Source organism: Salminus brasiliensis, chromosome 9 (genome assembly GCF_030463535.1).
Source record: "Salminus brasiliensis chromosome 9, fSalBra1.hap2, whole genome shotgun sequence".
Classification (NCBI taxonomy): Eukaryota; Metazoa; Chordata; class Actinopteri; order Characiformes; family Bryconidae; genus Salminus; species Salminus brasiliensis.
This window is the reverse complement of record NC_132886.1, coordinates 10,101,542-10,129,446: the sequence shown is the minus strand read 5'-3', so window position 1 is coordinate 10,129,446 and position 27,905 is coordinate 10,101,542. Positions and strand designations below refer to the sequence as shown.

The following is a 27,905-nucleotide window of genomic DNA, read 5'->3' as shown; positions in this document are numbered from 1 at the left end:
ACATTTTAGCACAGGGCTTTGGAATCCCTAGCTCTGATTGTCAAAAGCATCTTGTTCAATGCTCCTGGTCAAAAAGAAAGAAAGATAAAACCCCCCACTGGATCACAGTTCATGAATAAATACTGTTTAAAAACGAACTTCATGGAATAAATTCAGTGTTATATTATAACAGGTCCGTAAAGCATTGTGCAACACGAAATCTCTCTCTGTCTTTCTCTCCACAGACAGAAAATGACACAGTCATGTTTGGTTTGAGGTCCTTCAGAGAACAGTCCCATGCATTTCATAAGCGTTCCCCAAGCTTATCCTACAGTTCATCTCAAATCAGATAATGACAAGAAGAAAACAAACACTGACAGATTATTCACAACTGTAGACTTTAGCTAGTCCCGAAGAGAACGAGCGGTATTGTGCCTTCTCCTCCGCCGGAAAAAATCAAGCACTGGAGAATTATCATCCAATATACAGTATGTAGATATGTACAATCAAAGAGCACTTATTGAAAGGGGAAGGGCTCTCAGATGCTGAAGTCTTGACAGCAGCCCTCTATTACAATATGAGACGAGAAAAAGGGTGAAAATACACTGTCTTTCACTCTCCCCTGCTCACACCCGAGCGAGCTGAATAAGATTTGCAGCCCAGAGTGTGAAGCAGAAGGTGTGAATGGGCTGATGCGTTTGAACCTCAGCTGTTCACCAGCAGTGCCCAGTATTACAGCACGCGGCAGAACAGTATTCCATCTCATTCTGTGGTAATATGGCCTATTATTCTGCAGGAGAGGGAAAGACAATGTGCAGATCAATGGAAACTTACGCATAACACTAATCATCTGTAATTAGTGCACCATGAGTAATGAATAGCCTAACACTGCCCCCAAATATAGTGGCTTCTTGAGGTTTGTTGGATGTCACCGTGTTGGTTTGGTATGTGGCCCAGTTTGCAACTCACATCACAGTCATTCCATGACTGCTCGCCCCCAGGGCATGGCAGGTCACACCATATATTCACATGGAGCAAAAATAATATTTATATTTAATTTAGCTTAAAGATATCCTATAAATATTATAATTGATCAATATTATACTTAATAAGTAGTATAAATCTATAATTTGTAAGATGTTTAATTGTTTATTAATACATTTCCACAGGCTAATTTATTTAGGGTGGCTTTCCCTATAATAAAACAGCCTGTCCTGATCAGACTGGTCAGTCTGGTTGACCATCTTAGCTCTTGACCACCATAGGATATGTTTTCAACCTGGTTAACCAGTATGACTAGCTTGACCACACTGGTCGACCAGAATGACCAGGAATGAGCAAACTGGTCTCGCAGCTTGACCAAACTAGACCACCAGTATCACCAGCTTGACCAGACTGGTTGACCAGCTTGAACAAATTGGTAGACCAGGTTGACCAAACTAGTCCATCAGTATGACCAGTGTGACCACGCTGGTCAAACAACATGATCAAATGACTTAACCAGTCTGACCAGCTTAACCAGACTGATTGGCTGGCTGGACCAAACTGGTTGAGCAGAATAACCAGCTTGATGAAACTGCTCGACCAAGTTGACCAAACTTGACTACACCTACACTACCAGTGCCTGAGGTGCCTTATGACACTTGTTGAAATAAGCCTTTATAAATGTTTGTGTAGCTTTCAATCAGTTGTTATGAAAGGCTTATGTGCCATGACCTGCCAGGCTCTGGATGGGTTGGCACAGAATGACCCATTGACCTTCACAAACCAGAGCATTCACACCTTCCCACTTCTTCATACATTTTTCCAATGGGCAGTGTGACCTACTCCCACAGATCTCCAGTTCATCTGTCATGGAGACAAAACCATCTGATGGTGGTACATCAAGGGTCCATCGAGGATGACAGCTGACTACAGCAGACACTTTAATGCTAGGTGTAGGCAGGACCTTGGTGTCTATAGTCTACAGGCTGGGTAAGACGTACAATTAAATAACACATATTCATATTCAGATAGCAGCTCTATTGCTCCAAATACTTGTGTGATGTGCATAATAAAATGAGCCCAATCAATAGATTCAGAAAGCACACTCTGACTCATAGACGCTGTTTAGGACATTAAGTTCACGGTCCTAGGAATAACTGCACAAGCACTGTAAATACAGCAATAATAATAATAATAATAATAATAATAATAATAATAGTAATGCCATGAGAAGACATTTTTTGAGTTCACACACTATTCCCAGTGGTGGTATGGAGCGGAATCACAGTGGACACACTTGACGTCGCAAACAAGTGACTGTCCACATACTCTATGTGCATATACTCTAAATCCCAGGTCTTCAAATCTGGACCTCGAATCTGGTTTCCAGTCCTGGGTCTTGTTTTCGCTGGAAGTTAGGGGAACAATTAAGATGACTCCTTGGCCACGTAGTGTCACACCTACCAAGGATCACAAAGTCCAGGACTGGAAACATGGATTCAAGGTCCAGACTTGAAGACCTCTGCTCCAGAGAAATGATCAGCATAAAAAGGCGATTTAAAAAATATGTTTAAATTAATTTAAATAAATTTAAATAGAGACTTTCCTGGCGAGAACATGGGCAAACATGACACCAAATCATGTCTTCTGTCTACTTTACATGACCGTGTGAGCACATTGTACTGCTTGTCGTTGTCGTTCTTCACATTTAAAAAAGTCACTGTGCCAGCAAAACTGCTTTCAGCGAGCAGCCTCGGCCTGAACACTAGCGTGATGGGAGATTCTTTCATCTGCCCTCGACTGTGCTCATCCTTTTAAATTCTTTCTGCCGTCCTCTGCTCTGTGCCAATTTGGCATGCTCCAGTGTGCTCTCATGAAATGCAGGCCAGTGTAACCCAAGCGGCGGCCAAGGAAAGACTGAAGATTAAATGATTAAATATTTAAATGCTTCACGTCCTTTGAGAGGGTTGCATCATCACCAACTGTCGGGAGCGCGTCGGGGTTGAGACTACGAGCACAGGGATGGTTTACAAAACCACATCGTTTGGCTGATGCGCAGCTCTGCCTAGCGTCGATGAACACACTCATCACACACACACACACATACACACGCTTAATGGTGTAGGCCTGATGGTCTGCAAATTCCTTGCATGCCTAAACATCATTTGGCTTTTCTGTCAGTGTCCTACGTTGCTGGAAGGTGAAGGCAAACCTAAACCTAGATGTCTCCTCCTTCAAGAGACCAAGAGACCAGAGGCATGAGAACATGGCCTGAGTCTATGTGCTTGCAGAGGCAGAATGTGTGTGCATGGTTGAGTGTGTGTGAGCTTCTTTGTTTAGGACTGTATAGTGTCATGTTCTACAGCTTACAAAGAGCATCACATACAAGCTGGCCTTTCTGAGCTTCTCAGATCCAGCTATCAGAGTCCAGGGCCATCAGAGAGGCTCTTTAAGCCTTACACTTACAATGCAGGGCTGAGTTTGAGAGTGTGAGGCCCGTTAGGCCACCTAGTCTCTCGCAGTCCTGAGGAGGGGGATCTAATGGGAATGGCAGGCATTGTCCCGGGTGTTCCCATAGCTTCCTGTCCTTTAGAGATCTTTCCCTGCAAGTCTGGTTTTACATGAATAAAGGAGAAAGTAGATGGAGCTAATTGGACAATGATTGCCGCTGGGAGAACCGTAGAGTTCCCCTGGTGCTTCTACCTAATGTTCCCGAAGGCCGCTGGGTAGAGCTTGGGGCGGACGGTCCCCGGTGCTGCCCCGAGAGTTTCAGTGTCTGCTGGGAGGAACGTAATGGAAACCTGTTCCGGTAGCGTACTGACTGCGAGCGCAGCAATAGCCGCGTATATTGCACTTCGGGCATGATGAGCTTTAGGCACATGTCCTGAGGCAGGCCTGAGCTTTTCTTCGAAACGTTAGTGGGCAGGTCGTACCCGACAATGCCCACCTTGGCACTGGGCTGCCAGGGCCGCAGGTCCTTGTTGGTGATCTGAGCAGCCGATCGCAGCTGAGGCATGCGGCCGCCAAAGCAGCCACGCACCAGCTGATCCCGGGCACGCCTCAGGAGCTGTACTTCCCTAGCCACACACGCTAGACCTAACGCATTAAGCTGTCGCCACAGCGAGGCATTGAAGTGGTCATAAAGCACGGCATCGATGGCATTCCAGGCTCTGATTTTGGTCGTGAGTTCGTCAGAAAGGCTGCTCTTCGAGGAAGGAATGCGCATGTTGAGTTTGACATAGAGTACATCCTCTAAATCCCACGATAACAGGCGTCGAAGCAAGACCAGCGATTCGTCAAAATATTCTGCAATCATGACTAGCGAGAAGGTTCGCTCCACTTCCGCCGCGAAGCGCTTTGCGTATGTTGCCACATCCGCCCTTGGCCGATCCTTGTCACCACCTAAGTCAAAGGTAAGAGTGTTCCTAGCGTACATGGAATCCTTTTCTTCCGGGCGGTAGTAGGACCAGGGCTGGTCCAGGAAAGCCTCGAGGGAGCCATTGGGGACACGTTTGAAGCTCTGGCAGTACTGATTATAGTAGCTGAACAACGACTCGAACATGGCACCCGGCTCCCGCAGGATGGTGATGTAGATGGTGTCGTTGGGCATGAGGCGGTGCACCTCGGAGCGGCTGAAGCGCAGGTGGTTGGTTATGATGTCCGGCGGGGTGGTGTGCGGGTGGACAAAGTGGCTGCTGAAGAGGCGTGGGTAGCAGAACTGGTGGTCACAGGTGGTGACGGGCAGTGCCACCGTGAGATTGTTGCGCTCGGCGAAGCGGAAGAGGATGTTCTGCACTGTAGTGCTGGCCGTCTTGTGCGTCTTCAGGAAGGCCACGCTGGTGTGCCTTGGGCGTGGACTGCCCGAGATAGCGCTGCTGTCTTGGAAGAAGGAGGGCCGCAGGGATGGGCAGCCCAGCCGGAATGCTTCTATAGTCCTGTAGAAAGACAGAGTTTCTCTTAAGGCCAGTGGGAAAAAGACTTCCAAAATCCTCGACTTGCTGACAGCTGAATGGCTTACACTGCTTATACACACATTAAGTATGTGCTATCTGTTCTTGTTGTTAATCTGTATTTTCTAAAGGGAAATCAATAGGTTTTCATGTTATATAAGTAAGGGAGATAAGCTAATGAGCTAACAAAGCTAACAGAAAGGTACACAATGATTATACTACATGTTAAAATATTTGCGGACACACTTTCTAATGACTGCATTTAGCTACATTAAGTTGCACCTATTGCTGACAGGACTGCCTGTCCTGTCCCTGTAGAATAAAATTTCAATTCATCAGGATCCTCTGGAGCAGATAAACATGAACAAGAATGGGCAAGAAGGGTGTGACGCCCCCCAGCATTGAACTGTGGTGCAGTGGGACAGCGTTCTCTGGAATGATGGATGATGCTTCATCCAACACGTTTAAGATGGGTTGAGGAGCTAGGGATGAGGTGTGGTGGTGATCATCCAACATCCTGACCTCACCAAATTAAATCTAAATCTCACGTCAATACTCCAAGATCTAGTAGGAAACCTTTGCTGAACAATAGAGGCAGTTACTCCAACAAAAGCAGGATAAACTCTTTCTAATACCCTTGATTTCAGAAGACACACTGAATGAGCAGGTGTTTCGTGTATTTTGCAGATAGTCCTTCATGTGATAGAACGTAATAAATACAAAAAAGTGCTTTCAGTATTTGAATACTTCCACCCTGAATGGCTAACCCAGTACTCTGTAACTCAGTAAGTGCCTAACATCTTCCGTTGTGACTATCTTCAGATTTTGGCATGACTGTTTTTCTGGTTGTTCCGGACATGTCCCTCTAAAGTTTCGTCTTGCCCATGTCCCTGGATATCGCTAATCCCTGTACTTCCTTCTTCTTGTGCACTTTTGCTGGTCATTTTCAAAAACTCTTTTGAAAAATATTGAGGCGACAGCTTGCAGACTGGGAAAATCACATCTCTTACTGGATGCTCACAGTGAGCATGTGTTTGTCTCTGTGTTTGACTTAGGAGGGTGTTTACTGTAGGTCCAGACAGAAAAAACAGGGCTGCAGTTCTATAGTGTGCCCTCGTCTTAACTGAAGGAAGATGAGTGGATTCGGGATGACAGATTTGTTCTAGTATTTGGAGCTCTTACCAGCTGAGGTGACCCCCATGATGCAAGAGGAAGCTGACGGTACTAATCGCCACCAGAACCAGGAAAATCTTCTTCTGAGACATCTCTCCCCGCATGTTACTGAGAGAGAGACAGAGAGAGAGACAGATAGGCAGATGGTTCTGATTGAACACCTGGTCGTATGTCTTTGTGTGTTTGTTCGTGGTTTGAGCACTGTTTGATTTACAAGTCACAAGCACATTTTAGCAAAACAACGCCGAAGAGCTTTCTGTGAAGGATGGTGCTTGTGCGTGCTTGTGAGACGAGTTGACGGGAAAAGTAAGACAGAAAGAGACAGCAAAGGAAGGAAGAGAGAGGGACGGGAAGCTAGAAGCTAGCATTGGATGACAGCTTTCCTACGTCACCTGACAAGGGCATCGAGCACAAATGAATTCTGGGAAAGAATCCAAGCAGGCTGGGGCCTCCTCTACTCTCACTTGCATGACAATGGCTGCCCCTGGCGCCCGATTACACTATCTCATTTCCCTTCCCCTTTCACTTTAGCCATCTTAAATAACCCTTTAACACAAGCTCCCTTTTCCCACTGATCAAACCCTGATATGTAGGAGTTAAATTAGCATTACCATCACCGAAGGGCTGGCTATCGCGCTCCTCAGTATAGTAAAACAAGGAGGGCTAAGTCAGGGCCCAGCATAGTGCTGACTTACATAGTGCTAATGAAGGAGGATAAACTGGAAAGGTATACCCAGCTCCAGTCAGTGGAGTGAGCTAAGCTATGCTTCTGGCTGTGTGTTTAAGTGGAATTAGGCTATAGCTCAAGCACATTAACTAATATTCAGAATATGTCCTTGGATTTATGAACGTACACTGTTTACACCTAATTGCTTCATTCAGATAATCAAACAAGTTCAATTACCTAGTCAAACTTAGCCCTGATGACAGCTTTGCCTGTTGAGCATCAAGCATTTAAGTCAAGTTAAATGACTGTATGTGAATATTGCTCAACCAACAAGAGGTTTTCTTTTTTTTCCTCAATATTCTACAAAAGACTGAAAGGTCATTTCAGAGTGTCACAGCAAAAAAAAAAAAAGAAATTAATAAAACTTTTATAAATATTCAAATATGCAACATTTATCTTTAGGTCTGAGGCTTGTTTTACATTTCCAATTCTACATTTGCAACAGTATCAAAACCGGTCCTTTCCATTATGTAAACAATTCATGAAAAAGGAAAATAATAGAAATAATCAAAAATTACTTATGATTTACAATAGTTATCATAGTAATCTCGCTATATTAGAGTATGGAAATTCTGGCCTGATTTAGTGTAATATAATATAATATTCATCTTCAGGGACATCTTCAATATCCCTAAATTCAGCCATGTCACTCCACTGCTGCGTTCTCTTCACTGGCTTCCTGTAGCTGCCCGCATCAGATTAAAAACCCTGACGCTGGCCTACAAAGCCAAGACTGGACCAGCCCCTCCGTACTTGATGGCAATGGTCAAAAGCCGATCCGGCTCGGCTTGACCCGCCATCCCTTAAAATCCGCAGAAGACAAGCATCCAGGCTTTTTTCTGTCCTGCACCAAAGTGGTGGAACGAGCTTCCCCTGGGTGTCTGAATGGCCGAGTCGCTCGCTGTCTTCAAACACAGACTGAAGACCCACCTTTTCCGAGAGTACTTGGACGAATAGTTCTATGGTCACCTAATTGTCCTGTGTTTAGTAATGTCTAAGCTTAGAGGTATCCTTTGAAATATTAGTCTATTCTAACTAGCTAAGGCTCTTCTTGGGTAAATATCAAAGCACTTTGTAAGTCGCTCTGGATAAGAGCATCTGCTAAATGCTATAAATGTAATGTAATGTAATATAATATAATTTGGTAGTCTACCAGGTTGCATGGTTGTTTTGGGTCCCATACTTTAATAATTTATGAAACCTCAGTTTTGGTAACTTTTTCTTAAGAGGACTTCTGTATGTTTTTTTTTATTGATAACAAACCAACAAAGGCTGGTTTGACTGGAACGTATCCCAGTACATACAGAGTTGTAAATTATATTCTATTATATTCATCTGTAATTCTCCAGAAATGAATGTGTCTCTCTAATGCAGATCTAGAACTAGTAGTCCAGCACATCACTGAAATCTATAACCATATCATTACGTATTGGTTTAAAACATTAGTTATTTATTAGTTATTAGTTACTATTTTACCTATCCATTAAATATAAATTATATTACATTACATAACAGTTATTTGAATGTAATTATTTCATTATTTACATATAACATGTACATTTTATTTACATTGTAAGTCAATAAGAACTGAGTGTTCATGTTTAATGTAACTAAGAAATAATTCCATGCAAGACCTACAAGGCTTAAACTACATACAATATAAAGCTTGGTTATTTCTTCACCTACAATGTTGCTGTTGCAGAGATATGAGGATGTAATGACAAAACTCTTTTGGGCAGACTATGTTTTCTGATGTGTATTGATTGTAAACATGTGGCTTAATGAAGCAGGTGGCATTAAAACTCTAAAACTTCAGGATTCTTCGAACGAAACGCCAAAATTTGATCAATAAAAAGGGGCAAACACAGACCCGACCAACAGCTGGTCTCAACTGCCGCTTAATCTCTCGCTCTGCTAGAACGAAGACCTCAGCGGGACTGCCCTCTTTACCAGGTGGCCAAACCCGAGCAGCATGGCCCGATGCTCAGGACAGATAGCACCACAAAGCCGCGGCTGGGCTGCTTTTTTTTCCAGTCGTAACATAAGCTTTCCCCCCGGCCCGCCGAGCGCTGGGCCCTGCACCGGGCCTGCAGGGATGCCGCTGGATCAAGTATCAGGCTAAAGCTCATAAGAAAGGGATTTAAGAGCCAGTCCAACGGCGAGTGCCTCAGCGCTGGACACACAAAAAACACCCCCCACAACCCCCCCTTTAATTAAACAGGCCTGATTGGGTTTCTAACGATCCACAGAGATATGACAGCAGAGAGGGGGAAACCTGAGAATCGCACAGAGACACCATGATTTAGTCCTGAAAGAGAGAGAGAGAGTGAGAGAGATAGAGAGGAGGGAGAGACAAAAGAGTCCCATATAGAGGATGATGGACGCATAAATAATAGTACACTATGTCACATGATGGTACATTTTAACTATGCCATGCCTATAAGACTGTAGTTATATTTTAACTATTAAAAAATCAAGATGTTTAATAATAATAAAAAAAACAATAAATCAATGTATTGTCGTGTAATGATCAGAGTGTAGATTAGGGCTTTCTTAGCTGTAAACGATCCTCTGATCAGTTTACAAAAGTACTTCAACCTTCTGTTCTAAAGCAAGGCCTAAGTTTGTCATGAAGATGAGTACCTGATCTCTACAGTGTAATCCTGTAGCATCAAGCACACGCTTTTACCCAAAGTAATAGAAGTCAAATATACAGTATCTAACAAAGGTGCTTCAGGTAAAGTCCATTCATTCTGCATTACGTATACGCCATCTATCACATTCACTCCAGACAAAGCCTGAATGAACCTGATGAAAGCGGTGAGATTAGAATTTGATCTTCGCTTTTGTTTGAATTAAAATGTGGCTTTTTGGAGCACAAAGAGGCTGGCTGTGATTCTACAGAGCTGAGAGGCTGCATTGTGGTTCAATGGATGGATCGAGAGAGAAGACAGGTGACTTACTGTGCGACTTAGTGCTGGTTGTTAGGGTCGCAAATGCATGGACACACACACAGATGTCTGGGGTCGATGGTGTAGTAAGTGGGCTTGCTGCAGACTTTCTGACTTTAAAGAGATTTGTTGGTCTACAATTGGGTGGAGAGTTTTGTTGGGCTACAGTTTGGTAGAGAGTTTTGTTGGGCTACAGTTGGGTGGATGGTCTTGTTGGGCTACAGTTGGGTGGATGGTTTTGTTGGGCTACAGTTGGGTGAAGAGTTTTGTTGGGCTACAGTTGGGTGGATGGTTTTGTTGGGCTACAGTTTGGTAGAGATAATTTGTTCTATAATTTGTTCTATACTTACACAATAAATTAGATTTACTCATCTTCAAATAATGTTTGTTGCTGATGGAAATGAATTCTGTCACACTTCATCTTCTAAGGGTTGAAAACTGTCACTTATTATGAATATACACCCCAATACATCCCAGTTTCCAACAGTCAAACTGTGTTGTTTACAAGCCCATATGTTCCAGAGGTAAACAGTACAGTTTATTAATTTTGTATTTGCTGTTGGAACTTACAGTTTGGGCCTGCGCAGAAGGGGAGCTCAAACTCGGCATGCAATAAGTAGAACAAATATGGATCTGTGTTAGACTAAAAGCTAACGCTAGCTGACACTAGCTTTTACCATCTCTTCTATCTAATGTTCGCTCCCTCAAAAACAAACTGGACTACCTCAGCTGAACCAAACTGGAGCTTAACACACATCAGAAGGGAAAGAAGGCCAAAGCTGAAGAAACAAGTGAGAGTAAGGCTAAAAGCTACCCCGGCTTCAGCTTGCTAACAGCCAGAACCAGCCAGTTCCATGACAGTTTCTACCCCCAAGCAACTAGACTGCTAAACAGCCAGGAGTGCACCTACATTTTTCACTCACTTTAACACCTGTTTAATGTGATGTGTGTTTAATGGTATTTGGTTTGATTTGAGCACATCACACTAATGACACAACAGGAGGACAGCAAAACTATCCAATAAGACTTGGGAATAATTCATCCTTAATTATAATGATTAAGTCGTAAAGCAGCCAATAAAAGCAGAGCATTTTTTACAAGCCCTCTGTAAAAGGAAAAGCCGTGTTTTTTCTTCTGAGGTAAAATAACAGGGCTGTAAACAGGCTTGTGAAACCTGTATCTTAGCATTTTACTCCCCAATCAAAGCCACATACTAACTATTTACACATTAAATGACAGCCCAAAAACTCAAAATGTTCATTAACCTTGAAATAATAAATCAACAGAAGTTAAAACACTGATATTTTTTCCACACTGAAACAAAAGCTGATAAGCGAGCGCTCTGAGCTCATTCGGAGAGCCCTGCTGTTTAATAAAGCAAGAAATCCTCCTCTGCCTCCTTGAGCTGTGTGCATTTGATGGAGGCATTATCTTCCAAATCCCTCAAATCAGTCTCAGACAGCAGGCCTGAAATTGCACATCAGCCAGCTTCTGACTTCTACACACACACACACATACACACAAGGATGCAAAGAGCAAGCCGTTAAGATGCCCTGACCACTGTCAAGGAGCTGAGTGTGACAGAATTCTTGATTTGAGGATGAGTAAATCTAACTTAGTGAGGAAGTCTGGAAACAACTCTCTCCCAGTCAGACAAGTACATCGCACTACACCCATAAAGGTAAAGGTGCATGTATTTGTCACTGTACAGTGTACACTGTACAGCAAAATGTGTCCGCATTTAACCCATCTGTGGCAGTGAACACACACACACGTGAACTAGGGGCAGTGAGTACACACACACCCAGAGCGGTGGGCAGCCAACTCCAGCGCCCGGGGAGCAGAAAGGGTAAAGGGCCTTGCTCAAGGGCCCAACAGTGGCAGCTTGCTAAGCCCAGGAATTGAACCCACAACCCTGTTATCAACAGCCCAGCGCTCTAACCGCTGAGCCACCACTGCCATTGGGAAAGACTCCCAACTCCACAACCAGTGTGACATGATTCAAATGTAGGTAAGCGTGTTAGCTAAATGCCATACATGTAAAAGGTGGAGAGTTGGATTCAACATAAATACCAGTCACGTTAGATTGCCTCTTCCCCTTCATGCAGCTTCACCCACTAGCATTATCTCAAGCAGCTTCATGAGGAGCCTCTGAGGAAGCTGCTCTTGCTGGCTATTCAAAATGACCTGTTTTTATGGACATTTCAAAAAGACTGAAAGGTACCTTTTGCAAAGAATTCGTACATGTATGTCTTACGTCTTTGGCAAAATAAAATAAATAAATAAGCCTCCCAACACCTCTGCACCCAATCAGTTCCTGCCCTATGAGCCGGAATGTTCTGAATGTTCTCTCCCTCCCGTTGAGTTCACTTCCGAATTAAAATTACTAGTGAGGACTGTGTGTCAGTATGTGTGTGTATGTGTGTGTGAGAGGAAGACCGAGTCAGAGAAATAAGAGAATGAGAGAGTGAGAGAATGTGTGTAAGGTATTCAGTGGATTGTGGGGACCAGATCCAGTCTTTAGAGACTAATGGTGGCCTAATGGTAACCCCCCCCCCCCCCACACACACACACACACACACACACACACACACAAAAAAAAACCCCCACCAATATTAGAAACATAATATAATTAATTTACAGCTTTGGGTTTCCGAAATCAAGGTTACATATACACCATACACAGGTAAAAGGAGGTACCCCACAAAGATAGGAATACAAGCATGTGTGTGTAAGAAAGAGATCTTCTCTTGCCACTAGCTTAGTGCATCTGCATAAGCAGAGTTACACTAACACAAGCAGAAACGAGTCACCCTGGACCTCTTTGTAAATGCGGGGAAGCTGTCTGTGTGTCCTTACGCTGTGTATGTGTGTCTTTATGCTGCTGTGGGTGAATAACAGGCTAGAATAGCAATAATAAGAGAGGAATAATTATGTTTGGGCATCGCCCCCCCTGCAGGCATCAGGGATTAAGCTGTGTGTCTCTGCCAGGTCTTGTTAAATGGCCTAACATTTTTATTTTTTTTTAAGAGTAGCTGGATTCTTTACCCAGCGGTACAAGAAGACAGAGCAAGATATTTAGAGACTCTGAGAAAAAAAACACTTTCTAAGGTTTTCTGGCCCGCTTTCCCTCTTATTTGTGCCATTAATGTAACTACATGCTAAACACTGAGAGGGTTCGCGTCTGCCTTTGTACTTGTCAGTTAAGTTGAATGGGGGTCAATTATGGAAAAAAGCCACATACTGTCACTGCCATGCAAAAATCACATCTCCATTTTCACCATTTTTACTTTCACTTTTTAACATGATGTGAATCTGGCAGTTGATCTATACACTGCGTCAAAATAGGAATGCTCAAAAATCATTTAGAAATAAAATCTGTCTACATTGCCTTCCATTGAAAGTTAAGGAGGCATCTTCTTCTCCTGCCATTTTGGAGATACAATGTTTTGTGACAGTGACAACATACACGGTCATTATGACCACCCCTGCTCTGTTCTACCAGCGAGAGAACCATGTTTCTTTCTTTGGTTCCAAACCAGCTCTGAACGGCACTTTCAGAACCAGGGAGCAGATCAGATTAGAATTTAGTCTGATTACAGAAACTCATAGTAAAAATTGTGATTTTCCTGCTGTCTACCAGCATGGATTAGCACAGCTTACCTGAATTGTGGGGCTGTATTATTTAAAGAAATGCAAAGATTGGATCAGAATTGGACGATAGTTCATTCTCATTGAGAGACTCGGATTGAGGGGTAAAAAACCTTGGGACATCCCTACACTGCAGTAATACTGACTGACATGATGGTGGTGGTGTGTTAGCAGTGTGTGTTGCGCTGGTGGTACGAGTGGATCAGACACAGCAGTGCTGCTGGAGTGTTTAAACCTCTCAGTGCTGCTGGGCTAGGAGTACTCCACCAAGCAGAAATATCCAGCCTACAGCATCCTGTGGGCAGCAAGAAGATGACCAACACAACCTGTGCAGCTCAGATGAGCTACAAGTGGGACAACTAAGAGTGTCTAATATAGTGAGTATTAGATTATTCACACACTCATTTATACATTATACAAATGAACTTCTAACCAATCACAGTTTACTGTGTGGTGTGAACATCCTAACCCATCACAGATGTTCTTTTTGTGTTTAGATGAATTTGATTCTACACATGATCTAACAAAAATCCATCATTATGATCATAATAATGCAGTCTGAACTTGCATGTTACAGAGCTGATAACAAGGGTGCAAAGGCAGGGCTTACTGAGGTAGGGCTGCTTCTGCAGGAATCAATGGGAGTATCAACATTTGGAAGGTAGGGGGCGCACTCTGATGAGGACAAAATAAGAGGTCAAAAGTCTGAAGGTGGAATAATTCGATTAGCTGATTTATTGAATCACAGCGGAGAGAGTAATCAGCTATAGACATGAGCCGCAGTTGCAGTCCTGCCATGCACAGGCTAATGAACATTACCCACTGGGTCGTGGGTTCAAATCCCACCGAGCCCTCCCTTAAGTAATCCCCTGGAGGACGGGACATGTCCTGACAGCGCGTGTGCCCGCAGGGAGATTGAGTTATTAAGCTGTGGATGTAACAATCAGCACTGCGCTGTTCTGCTCCTCTGCCTTCACACAGTGTTTATGGACTCTCAGCAGATGGCACGGCCGCCGGCACTGCTTCAGCGTCGTGAGACCACAAATAATGAAGGGGAGGAGGGGGTGAATGAAGATAGGGGGAACAGAGGGGAACAGACGTGTGGAGTGATGGAGGACAAAATATAAATGAGGACTTAAGGCACTCTAGATAGAAGAGACCAGAGACCTTCATTCATGCCCAACCATTAACTGACATGATCCTATCTACTGTTCCCAGGTATACTGGAATATGACAAAATACCAGTATGTACTGCATTGTCACATGATATGGGTTTGACCATGTGTTGGACAACAGTGAATAAAAAACAGCTCCAGCCGCCCCAAAATGAACCCCTTAAAAAGTCTAATACTGAGTCGATTCACCTTGTCCCACCATAACAGATCTGACCATTTGAGGCATGGACTCCACAAGTCCTCTGAAGGCATCCTGTGGTATCTGGCACCATGGTGTTTTCAGCAGAGCCTTGAGGATGTGTCCTTAAAGTCCTGTAAGTTGTGAGGTGGGACCTTCATAGATTGCATCACTCACAGCTTTAAATCTGTCGCCAGTTCACTGGTTGACCTTTCTTGGACAACATTTGGAAGATATTGACCACTGCATACCAGAAAAGACCTTGATGACCTTGAAGATGTTCTGACACTTCAGTGGTCTAGCCATCACAATTAGGCTCTTGTCAAAGGGGCTCAGATTCTTATGCTTGTCCATTTGTCCAGCTTGTAACTGTCCACTTGCTACCTAATACGTAGATCCACTCCTTGACAGATAGATGTCACTGTAGATGAAGATCAGCAATGTTTTCACTACACCTGTCAGTGGTACTAATATTATGGCTATTTGGTGAATAATAGACGTATAACACCATGCATTATTAATGTGTTTCCAATAACACATACAACCAACAACATTTGGTTTCTGATTGGCTACACAATGTATAAAACAATGAAATGCTGCTTGACTGGTTTCAGGTCATTTGTAGGCCGCTCGGAAACGCAGAAAGCTGCCGATTCTAAAATGACTGAGAAATCTGTGCAGCATCCAGATGAAGTTGTAATTAAATTAACATACAGGATGTTTTTTCTGCGGTTATGTGTGTGTGTGTGTGTGAGAGAGAGAGAGTTAAGGGGAGGAGGTGTGTATGCAGTATAGGGATGTGTGTAACAGACTGAGAGTCAGGACTGGGGCTAAAGAGTTTAATTAATCCCCTAGGGGGCTAGGGGGGCTGCCTAGCCAGCCAGCAAGAGCCTACAGGGTCCAAAAAAAAAAAAAAAGAGAAACACTCAATCCCTCTGTGGAGCCTTCTGTAACACACGAGTCTGCCTGGGAAATCCCTGCATCAAAAACCAGCCACAATGCTCCATCATACTAAAGAGTGCCATTCACTTTAGCTCATTTTGATCTTGTGCACCTGATGACAAAGTGAGACAGAGCGGCAGAGAAAGCGCTGGTGTGATGTTTTTCCCGCCGGCTGAGATGAGAAGATAAAAACTGCAGCCTTGAAATGGAATCTGGCTGATGCCACAACAGAGGCTAATTTGGAAGTTTTGGAACAGCGAGGTCGGAGTTGAAATGTCGGATCAGGAGCTGACGGAGGGAAACGTAAGACGCTTCTCTCTGACAGGGGACGTCTTTGTTGGACATTTTTTTTTCCACGCATCAAGAGGTTTCATGTTCTGCGGCCCTCGACCAGGCTAGACTTTCGTCATGGAAACCGCGGCAGTGCAAAGGTTCATGGGAACGTCACCTGCGGCAGCGAACTCAGCTGTTCATCTCTGCAGGTATTTACACACTGCGAGTGACGCTGACCTGACGTGACATCACCGTTACTCAACTACAAATGAGAGCTTTGGAGCAGAAGCGCAAAGCCAAAAGCACAGGATCTTTCCTTCTGTTGTTTTGCAGCCCCGGTATCAGCCCCAGATGCTCCAGACGCTCCAAACAGAGAAAGTAATACCGCAGTCTGCAATCTGATACACCCTTCAGGCAAAGAGGTTCTTCTGTGGAACCATTAAAATGCTTAAACTTTTTTTAAATCATGGTTTATACAGCATCAAAACAGATTCTGCCTTTTTAAAGAAAAAAATACGGAAAAGAACCCTTATGGAGTGTATTGGGTGTTATACTGGCCATAATCACCCATCACACAATGCCACCAGTGCTGGAAGGGGGATGGCTAGCATATGCTTCCTCACTCGAAAGTGGACAAGGCCAATTTTTATGCTCTCTTGGACTCTCAGCCACTTAAGGCTGTGGCACCACCAGGGATCGAACGCCAGTGCTGATACAGGCCATGATATGGCCAACCTTTAGATGCCCTAGAGCCCCATTAGCTTGGCTCTAATCATTTGCATGCCGCAGGTTTTATCAGTCAGATGGAAAATATGACTGCAAGAGTTTCGGAGCGAGAGACGTCTCTTAATTAAAATATGCACACATATATATATATATATATATATATATATATATATATATATATATATATATATACTGTAATTCACTCCACTGCTATGCTTTGCGCAATCCCTTATGGACAGCTGTACACATTTGTTGACAAGCTGAGGGATAAAGAAGCAGCACCTGAAGGTAAAGAAGTATGTGGACTGAGGTGGTAGGGTAATTTTACAGGACTGTAATACTGAAAGGTCCTGTGCAGCTCCATAGTGCTCCGAGTTCCACAGTGCAGTAGCAGAGCAATGGCCTGGAGTGGCAATGATAGAGACGCCATTCTCCCTGCTACAGTACAGCAAGTGCAGCATCTACACGATTCGGGAGCTGCTGTTTTAAGGTACAATTGCTACATAGTGTTGCTTTGATTGGGCTGTTCTGTTTCTTTTAAAACTACACTAAACAGATTTGCAGTGTTCTGTAAAGCAGCAGAGAAATGATACTATTTGTTGGCTTTTCATTTAAGCTGTTCGTTCAAAACAATCTGAAGCCTTTAGCTAAACTTTCACAATGCAGACAAATAAGCTGTTGAGCACAAATCCATCGATCCAGCGATCAGCACTTAACCTTGCACAGTCATATAACCCAGCCAGAATACCAAGGGTCAGGGTTTGGGGTTAACTCCTTCTTCAGACATGCTTGGTTTGCACTGGAGATGTGAGATATGGACAAAAGTATTGGGACACCTGCTCATTCGTTTTTCTTCTGAAATCAAGAGTATTAAAAGAGTTTATCCAGATTTTGTTGGAGTAACTGTCTCTACTGTCCAGGGTAGAAGACTTTCTACTAGATTCCCAGTTCCCAGCCTCCCTAGTTCATCACAAAAGTATTAGATAGAGCACCATCATCCAAAGAACACACTTCCACTGCTCCACAGCTCAATGCTTTATTGATGAAACTTTATTGCCGAAACTGTTTTACTGTCTTGCTGTAATGAAAATGACAAGATGTATATATATAATATATGCAATAATTAACTGACAATAACATTTAAAGGTGCTCTAAAATAGAAAGCTGTATTTACTTTGGCATAGTTGACAAACCATGTAAAACTTTAAACACTGTTGTCTTTCCACTGAATAGAAACTCCAGAATAACCAGTACAAAGCTCACTCTAAAACGGGCTTATTCCAAACCCCTAAACTGTTCCGTAACAGTCTTGACTCATTATATTTACACCACTAAAATGTTGCTTTATTTTAAGGCGAGGTTAAAAGGGCTAAAAGCTAAAGCAAAGCTGGCAGTAGAAGGGAAAAGCGGCTGCAGGTGTTCCTTAAGGGAAGCTAGGAAGCTCTAGGAAGCTGGTGAAGCAAGCGGGTGCTAGGCTAAAAGCCTAATGCCATGTTAAGATGACACAGAGAGGACAGCAAGGCTCGGGAATAATTACAAACATTAAGTCCAAAGTCTTTGGTACAAAGCAAATGCTCTGCTTTGCTATGCTGTGTTAAGCTGTGTGGCTCTAGTGGGCCATCAGATTGGTGGACACCAGTCAATAAAAGAAGAGTTTATAAAAGGAAAATCAACTTTTGAGGTAAAATAACAGGTTAAATAGACTTGTTAAATTCCATCTGAGCATTTTACACCCCAACCAAAGCCACAAACCTTTTCATGTTTCCATTTTTACATGGAAGTGTAAATAGCGTTAAACTGGTCACGTTCTGGTTGTGTTGGCTGGGGCTACTGACCTTTTCTGAATACACCAGCAATTCAACCAAATAGACTGGCCAGAGTTTTCACTCCATCCAGCTTGGTGTAACCTCCAACTCCAGCTAAAAGCCATGCTTGTAATGTATGATTTTTAACGAGGCAACCAAGAAAACCAGAGTTAACCCGAACTGGAGTGAACAGAGGGTCGAACGCTGGGACAGATTTACTCATATTTGCAGTTAAAATGTTAAACTTAAAGATCAACATGAATTACTTCGTTAACATTGTTCTCAGCTAAGCTTGGTAAAACCCTTGAGAAACCTAGAGGCCCCTCAGCGCTGTATCTTGGTGAGTAGTTTAATGTAGAAATACCATTTCTACAGGGCTCTCGCTAATGTTGCTAATGTTTACTTGGACCGAGTGGGAGGAATTAAACATGCTGGATTTATTCTCCTCTAAAATGAAGCTCAGTAGATGCTAGTCTTTAGTCTCTCCATTCAGAGATGCGATGTGGTGTGGAGAAACGCTCCACGTCTTCTCTGCTAGTGGACCAGACCATGATACGCTCTGCCGTGGTAAAGAGTCTATGTTGCAGGGACTTCCAGGCATGTTACCAGAAGGAGGCCGAAAACCGGCGAGTGCTCTGTTAAACAATGCAGGCGGACGTTCGATAACGCTACTAATTGAAGTGGGATGTTAAAGACTTAGTGACATGACTCAGTCTGTTTTAAGGTACATTTTATATACGCTATATAGTCTCTATGTAAAGGTATCTTTTAGTTATTTGTAGTACTCATCAGTTTCTGATTTACTGGCCTTTTTTGGTATTATATAGGGATGCATCGATCCGACCTTTTCTGTCCTGATACAATACAGTTACATAAACTTTGCGTATTGGACGATAACCGTTACCGATCCAACACCATTGTTGAAGAAACCATGTACTTCGCCATGTGGGAGAGACTTACGGCCTCAGCATTGACTGAAATTTAAGTCTGTGAGAAAAGTCTGTGAAAAGCCTGCAGGCTTTCAAAAATGGCGACGGAATATTCTGATATTTAGTGACAAAAACATGTAATCTGTAGTTTTTGGACACTTTTGTTGTGTCTGCATGTGTGCAAGAGATCCCCTGCTCTGCTCTTGAGTAAACAAGGCAGGCTGCTGAAGACCATGTGTGTGGATTTGAGCTGTTTTTCCGAGCTGGATTACTCGCTGATATTTGAGGACAGCTCGAAGACAGGCTTGATGTTTGCTATGATCTGTGCATCTATGTCTATGTCTAAGGCCTAGAATATCGGCGGTGCGGGAATCGAATTCAGTGAATGGATCCTGTGGTCCTGTGGTTTGGCCTAATTTTTCAACAACATTATTATCCCAGATCATTTTCTTCGTATCGGGACCAATAACCGATCCTAGTATCGGATCGGTGCATCCCTAGTATAATAACCTGTATTGTGAATCTGTGTAACATGTATTTTTGTACATTCTGCAAAACTAAGATGAGAAATTAACCATATACAAAAAAGCACATCTTTCTACAGGTAGGTAAGTAATTTTCTCCTGCACAGGATAAACTCATACACAGACATACTGTAGTTTAGCTATGCTGTCAATAGATACTGTTTATTTTCCCACAAATTTAATGTAAGTACAGACAAGTGAAACCGATTCAAAAAGCACATAAGCAAGTCTATTGGAGATTCCTTTAAAACGTGACACGGTTTGTGGCGAGTGCAGTTTGCACAATGCTAAAACGGTTGCTGTAAGCTTCTTACTTGTTGGCTACATTAGCCTCATAGCTCCAGTGGAAAGCTGGAGGCAGATTGCAGACAGTAAACATGTCCCGTCTGGTGAACTACATTTGGGGGAAGGGGGAAACTGTGGAAATGAAACCGATCACTTGAATCGTTTCTGAAAGGAGAATGTGTGGAGGCTCTCCTGCTGGCCGCCTCACCTGCTGAGCGCAGACGACTACAGACAGCCGGCAGCAGAACACGGGTTTCTGCTCTAATCCAGAACAACTCCAGTATAATCCCCCGCCCTGCGAATCCCAGCGCTTTTACACTGACAAGATGAAAAACCAGGATGGGGAGTGAACTGCTACCACACACACACACACACACACATACATGTACAGGGGCATCTGTTTTAAGCTTACTCAGCATGAGACGGCAGAATAGACAGAATATTAAAAAATGGAGAGGGAGACCAAAAAAGCAGACAAAAGAAGATGAAAATGGACCCTGCGTGTGGAATCCAGCTGAGCTGAATCAGGGCAAAGGTTAACCAAGGTAACCAAGGTAACTGAGACGACTCATTGTATGTCCCCTTGGTTACCTTATGTGAATTTGTTAAAGAGGAATTCCTCCAATTTTCAGAATTGCTGTATAATTAAATGGTTATGATGATAAAGTCAGTTAAAGTGGTTTGGTGTGAAATGTCTCTACAGTGGACATAAATGACAGACAGCTGAAAAGACGAATGCCTCTAGAAGCAACATCACAGGACGCTGTTTAATGCAGGGATCATGATTTCACTGATGAGCGAGACATAAATTGACCTTTAATGTAGTTTTGGCCTGAAACATTTTTTAACCCAACACTCAGCACTATGTAGTTAAAAAGATGTCGAAAAAAACATTGAGGCTGTTCGTTGAAACTACGTCCCATTTTGGTTGAAAATAAAAGGTGAAAAAGTGTTAGAAAAGACGTTTATTATTACTTCTTTTCAAGCACTTAAAGAAAGACGTTTTTACCGTTCAATTTTAACCAAAATAGGACGTGGTCTCATCGAACAGCCTCAATGTTTTTAACGTTAAGCGTTACCGATAGAGGCTGGTCACGAATAGGCACAACCCCCCAGATTTACCACCACTATTTCACCATCATCAACAATACAGGGCACTGGAAAAACATGTAAAAGGCATATACTAAGTCTCTTACTTATTTTGAAGGGTGTGTTGTGCAACAAACCAATCCGTGTGTAACCTGTCATTCTATTTAAGAGCCAGGTGTGGTCTGACTTTAGCGGATTGCTATTTCAATGGTGTAAAGCGGGGGTGTACGCGTGTCGGCCGTGTGTTGACAATTCACTGCCAAGATAGCAATGAACGTCTGACTGCTGACGTCTGCCCAGGTTGTTTTCAGTCAGTGGAGCTCCTTTGTTTTCTGTTGCCAAGATAGGAATACGCCAGAAATGTACCCGAACACACCCCATTTCGAGACCACCATGTCCATCGGCGTAGATGCATTCGCAAGCACCGTTCAACCGTTCACCGCAGGTGTGAAAATAGACTGTTGGCGGGGTCTAAGACAGCAATCAGCATCACAACCCACCTTGCGCAGGATGTAAGATAGAGCCCATAATGTCAATCTGGCAGTTGCTTTTTACATTGTGCCAAAGTTTCATCATGAATGGACCAATAGAAATGCTTCAGAATGAACTGGAATGTAATCTTTTACACTGACTTCCACTGAAAATTAAGACGGTGCCATTTTGGAGATGCGATGCATAACAGTTTCTCTGGTGGTTTTGGATATTAAATAAAAAGGCTGTATTTGTGGTGTAGACATGGTGACCCCTGGTGAATAAATCAGTAAGTTTCTCTGCAATAAAACATTTTACACCAAATCATTCCTGGTGACTCTGTTTACATCTCAACCACTGAATTATGCACAACTCTGGAAAAATCAATGGAATTTCCCTTTAAAGTACTGACAACACACACAGCGGCTCATTTTCACCTGTGCTTCTCTTGTACTTTCTCATTTAGACAGACATGGAGAGTTTCTCTCCTTCTATCTTTCTCCAATACACACACACACACACACACACACAATTCTCTGCGGCTATGGAGAAACCACCAGTAAATATTTAATCATAGGGCAGCTAATCAGGTTCCCACTTTAAATGCCAATGCACACATAAACACACTCTTCGCCTCTCTCACACAAGCAGTTGGTTTACATAGAGATTTATCTACACTAATCATGGAAATGAATGTGGTGGCAGTATGTGGCTTTCAGTGATGTCTTGTTGTTCATTCAATGCGTGATGCAATTTCAACAATATCGGTAAAGTCCGGTGCACACGTTTTCATTTACTGAAGCTTTCCATCATCAAATATACATACACTCACTTAGTTCATTAATTCAGTGGTGCTGAAAGTTCCACAACTTGCCAAGATCGCTCAACGTCCTGTTACGAGTGTAAAAAGGGCGAGAAAAGAGGCAAAGCGGCGCCGCAGAAACTGAAGTCACAGTTCCAGCAGAGTGGATCTAGAACCCTGTGGCAGGGGCTGCGGACAATTAGGGACTACAAACGTTCATCCTCCTGACTGGTGAGTGCAGGCAGACCTGACAGACAAGCAGTCTCACCCACGCTTACCCACCCGGAGTTGTTAGTGGAACGAGTTTAAGTACCTTGGAGTACATCTCGCAGGATCTGTCATGGTCTTGCCACATGAACTCATTGGTGAAGAAGGCCTGTCAGCTAGTGGAACCAACCAATTCTATCAATTCTGCCAAGAACAGTGGTCAAATATCCAACCAGACTCCTGCCAGACTCCTGTCTTTGATGACTACCAAAAGGTGCAACTTGCCAATCATGTTTTTTCTATTAAAGATGTTTTTTGTACACTTATTATTCTGAAAAAGAAACCACTGAAAGCCCAATACTAGGTTTATGTAAGTGTCCGACCACAGCTGTGGACATACAGACACAAAGAAAAGACATGAGTGAACCAGAAGTCGGAGCTCCACGCACTCACTGGAGTCTCTCTCCCACCCCTCTCCTCTACAGAACCCACTCGTCCAGCTGAACACACCATTAATAATCTACACTAATGTAAGATAAAAAGAACTCAACAAACACACAATATCACACTGACCTTCAGTGAGAGACGAAGGGTAAATAGCCCTTCCTGCTGCTTACTGTAGAGGGATATTTGCCCTAAAATCAAATCAGCACAATCCTCTACTGGCCTTCACAGATATACATCTTTCCAGAGCCACTATTTTATACTGAGGGTCATGTCACATTAGTTTAGCTATAAACATCATTTAATAAACAACGAAGGAACAGTCAGGTTCATTACCAGCAATGAAAATAGCTTAAAAAAATTATTTTTTTTTTTTAAAAAAAACTGTAAAAATCATAAACATCCATAACAACTAAAATTATATTATAAAAGTATATAGGACTATTATTATTATTAATGTAATAGGAATTAGAAAATAGATATAAATAGATATTGTATTACTGCTATATTATTTGTTATGAATATTGTACATATATATGTATATTTATTATTATATAGACAGCTAGATTTATATCTTGTGCATTTAACCTATTACTACTAACCATTACATTAACAAATAAACTGTTATTATTGTTTTATGAATAATAATAATTATTATTATTATAAATAAACATCAGACATGAATGTACTATTTATGTAATTTTTTAATAATCACAAGATATACTAGTAATAATAATCATCATCAGCACCTGCTGTTATGTATTATATAAATATTTTATTACTACAATTACTACTACTATTATTATTATTATATATATATTATATATATATTTTTTTATACTACGCATATATAAGCAGGCTGCTTCATTATAATATACAAAAATTAAATGCATTATTATCACTGATCTAGTATCTGACCGATTTCTGACTCGGACAAAACCACCTTACCTGCTTGCCTGTCCTCTGCTGCCACTTCTGCTACTGAACTCAGACGTCCTCTCAGCTGAGCGTCCACTGAATAAATCCAGACTTAGTTATCTGCATATATCTGAAACGCTGCTGCTGCTGCTGCTGCTGCTGCTGCTTTCAACCACCACGCCTACAGAAACACTATCAGTTCCCACCTCAGCTTTGAACCACAGCTATTTGCCACGGCCGGGAGGAGCTACATACATGTTCAGTAGGTGCCTTTGAGCCCTTCTTGCCCTGCGGAGTGTTTGGGCAGCTCGTCTCTCCAAAACGGGGACTTTAGAGGAGAAGGAAAAGCCTTCTTAACTTGAATGGCAGTCATTTGGAGTCCAGGTCATTTCTATTGGTCTTTTCATGATGAAAGAATGACTAAGTTAAATATGGCGTAGATGGACATGTGGGTTTTTGCAAGACAGTCCTCCTTGCATCACTTGAGGTAAACAGACGAAAAAGACATTGCAGGTTAATGTGGAAGCCTTGTGAATATGTATGTGTTCAGATATACGTGTGTTACTGATAATTATCTAATAAAAGTTTGGAAACAGCAAAAATAAATAAATAATATAACAGGGCACCAGTGATGGTCACTTTAACAAAAAGGGTCAAACTGTCCTCAAACTCTATCTATCTATGATCGCAGACAAACCAGTTTTTTTACATCTTAAGAAAGTTGGACCAGATGTAGCCACAGCTTTTTGCAACGGCCGGGAGGAGCTACATGCATATTCAGTAGGTGCCTTTGGGCTCTTCTTGCCCTGCGGAGTGTGTTTGGGCAGCTGGTATCTCCAATACAGCGACTTTAGAGGATGTATTTTCCCCCATGTCTTTTTTTTTTAGGCAAAGCTGAAGACACAGCCACACACTCTTCTAAATAAAGGTGTGTGAAACGGTTCTCTGAGTAATGCTGTGAAAGAACCCCTCCTGCTTCCATACTGATCCACTTTCGTAAAAGCAGTGTGTGTGTAAGAGAGTGAAGAAGCTTACACCACTGGATCTTCTCAGACTCACGCATCTCTATAACTCTCACAGTGTGAAGAACCTTTTAAAGGTCTAAAGAACCTTCACTGGATGGAAAGGTTCCTCATGCACATGCAAAGGACTCATGCATCTCTATTACTCTCACAGTGAGAAGAACCTTTTAAAGGTCTAAAGAACCTTCACTGGATGGAAAGGTTCCTCATGCACATGCAAAGGACTCATGCATCTCTATTACTCTCACAGTGTGAAGAACCTTTTAAAGGTCTAAAGAACCTTCACTGGATGGAAAGGTTCCTCATGCACATGCAAAGGACTCATGCATCTCTATTACTCTAACAGTGAGAAGAACCTTTTAAAGGTCTAAAGAACCTTCACTGGATGGAAAGGTTCCTCTCAGATTCACGCATCTCTATTACTCTCACAGTGTGAAGAACCTTTTAAAGGTCTAAGGAACCTTCACTGGATGGAAAGGTTCCTCTCAGACTTACGCATCTCTATTACTCTCACAGTGTGAAGAACCTTTTAAAGGTCTAAGGAACCTTCACTGGATGTAAAGGTTCCTCTCAGACTCATACATCTCTATTACTCTCACAGTGTGAAGAACCATTACATGGTCAAAAGAACCTTCACTGGATGGAAAGGTTCCTCATGCACATGCAAAGGACTCATGCATCTCTATTACTCTTACGGTGTGAAGAACCTTTTAAAGGTCTAAAGAACCTTCACTGGATGGAAACGTTCCTCTCAGACTTACGCATCTCTATTACTCTCACAGTGTGAAGAACCTTTTAAAGGTCTAAATAACCTTCACTGGATGTAAAGGTTCCTCTCAGACTCATACATCTCTATTACTCTCACAGTGTGAAGAACCTTTTAAAGGTCTAAATAACCTTCACTTGATGTAAAGGTTCCTCTCAGACTCACTTTTTTAAGTGTTCTCTCTGACGTGGACCAATGTGGGTTCTCCAGTTCTGCAGAAACTTCAAGCTCAAGCTGTGAGGAGGGTCTGGAGGCATTCTGACTGACAGTGAGTGGAAATGAAGACTGGTGAGATGGCTGTGATGCTGCTGGACTAATGAACTTACAAAAGACCCCGTTACTGTTTCTTCAGAACTGGTGGAATCAGAGCAGTCGGTGGTGAGGGGACTCTGGAGGTGCATGTGGTGATGGGATGCTTTCCCTGCAGTGCAGGCTGTAGGACACTGCTGAGGGAATACAGGAGGAGCAGCTATGTGGGGATGCAGGGTTATGCTGAAGTACAGTTTTAGGTATATTATGCAAATATATTTTTTCATGCAAATGTGTGTGCTCGTGCGCGCTGGCGCGCTCAATGGACTGCCTGGCTGTGTGTGAGTGGCCCAGTTATGCGGGACGGAGCTCAGACTGCTGTGTCCCACTGCAGAGCCTTCAGCGACTCACAAATACACAGACACACACACACACACACACACACACACACACACACGAACTCTACCACACCGGGCTGAACACATGCATTTCTGCTGCTACACACACCTTGCACTGCTCCAAAGCATTTGTACTGATAATGACCATACATCACACGCCACACGCGCGCGCGCGCACTCTCTCTCTCTCACACACACCATACACACTAAAACACAGCACTCACCTTTCTCATCTCACGGCTCTGCGGGTCTCGCGCGCGTCCGCCGCCGTTTCCTCCCTCCTCCTCCTCCTCCTCCTCCTCCTCTTCTTCCTCCTCTTGCGTTAGCGGTGTGTGTGAGTGTGTCTGTGTGTGTGTGAGGAGGCTTCGTGCTCCTCGTGCAGGGCTGCAGCAGCACCGTCAGTGCTGGTCTGGATGCTCTCTCTCTCTCTCTCTCTCTCTCTCTTCTGGGATTTTTTTTTGTTCTCTCCTGGAGCCAATGCGCGCCCTCGCTTTTGGATGCGCGCGCACGCGCGAACGTACAGCGAGCGCGGGGGGACTCGCTTCTGTAGGCGCGCGTGCGCGTGCACTCACGCACGCACACACACACACACACACACACAATAGAAACGCTCACAGCGCACGCGGGGAATTCAGAGGGCATTTCCCACTAGAGTTTTGTTATGTGCTTTTTGGGATACCTGTGGTCTTATGACGTCTGACGTAGATTACGCATTACGTAGATGACGTGTGTGTGCGTATAAGGCAATGCTTTAATAGCTATGGGCTTTAGAACCGTTTAGAACCACAGACATGCAGGTTTGCTGTACTTTGGATAGCTCACACTGGAGCAGCAGATGAGCAGCTTATTCTCTGCTCAGCTCCCTGCCAGACACAGTAGGGGGCGCTAGCACTTTCAGCAGTACAGACATATACCTCACCTGAGCAGTAAAATGCACTGTGTCAGCTAACAGTTTATGATTAGCAGAAAGTTTACAGTTCTGAACGTTACACATTTTGGCTCCTATGTCCCTTTATTTTACGATTTTTTTATTTGCGTTTATTCGATTAAAGGTGCACGTATTTGTCACTGTAAAATGTGTCCTCTGCATTTAACCCATCTGTGGTAGTGAACACACACTCACACACACACTAGTGAACTAGGGGCAGCGAGTACACACACACACACACCCACCCAGAGCGGTGGGCAGCCAACTCCAGCACCCGGGGAGCAGAGAGGGTAAAGGGCCTTGCTCGAGGGCCCAACAGTGGCAGCTTCGAACCCACAACCCTGTTATCGATTGCCCGG

The 27,905-nt window shown here is 43.2% G+C and overlaps 1 protein-coding gene across 2 annotated transcripts; it reads right to left on the bottom strand.

Annotated features, from left to right (window-relative positions):
- gal3st3 (galactose-3-O-sulfotransferase 3) lies at positions 1–27,091 on the bottom strand. 2 transcript variants are annotated; one of them, XM_072687362.1, is made up of 3 exons: positions 26,843–27,091; positions 6,096–6,194; positions 1–4,898 (listed from the first exon to the last, which is right to left on the bottom strand). In XM_072687362.1, exons 2-3 carry the CDS (start codon positions 6,188–6,190, stop codon positions 3,611–3,613), a joined length of 1,383 nt encoding a protein of 460 aa, XP_072543463.1. In that variant the 5' UTR covers positions 6,191–6,194; positions 26,843–27,091; the 3' UTR covers positions 1–3,610. The 2 variants fall into 2 exon arrangements, with proteins under 2 accessions (XP_072543463.1, XP_072543464.1); XM_072687363.1 differs by lacking the exon at positions 26,843–27,091 and adding an exon at positions 24,214–24,352.
- Between the last annotated feature and the right edge of the window lie 814 nt (positions 27,092–27,905).

Bases quoted from the DNA above. Each gene is read 5' to 3' on its own strand.
- gal3st3 (XM_072687362.1), bottom strand. From the start codon at position 6,190: ATGCGGGGAGAGATGTCTCAGAAGAAGATTTTCCTGGTTCTGGTGGCG. The intron at 4,899-6,095 runs GTAAGAGCTCCA...GTCTTTCTACAG, and splicing joins CATGGGGGTCACCTCAGCTG to GACTATAGAAGCATTCCGGC.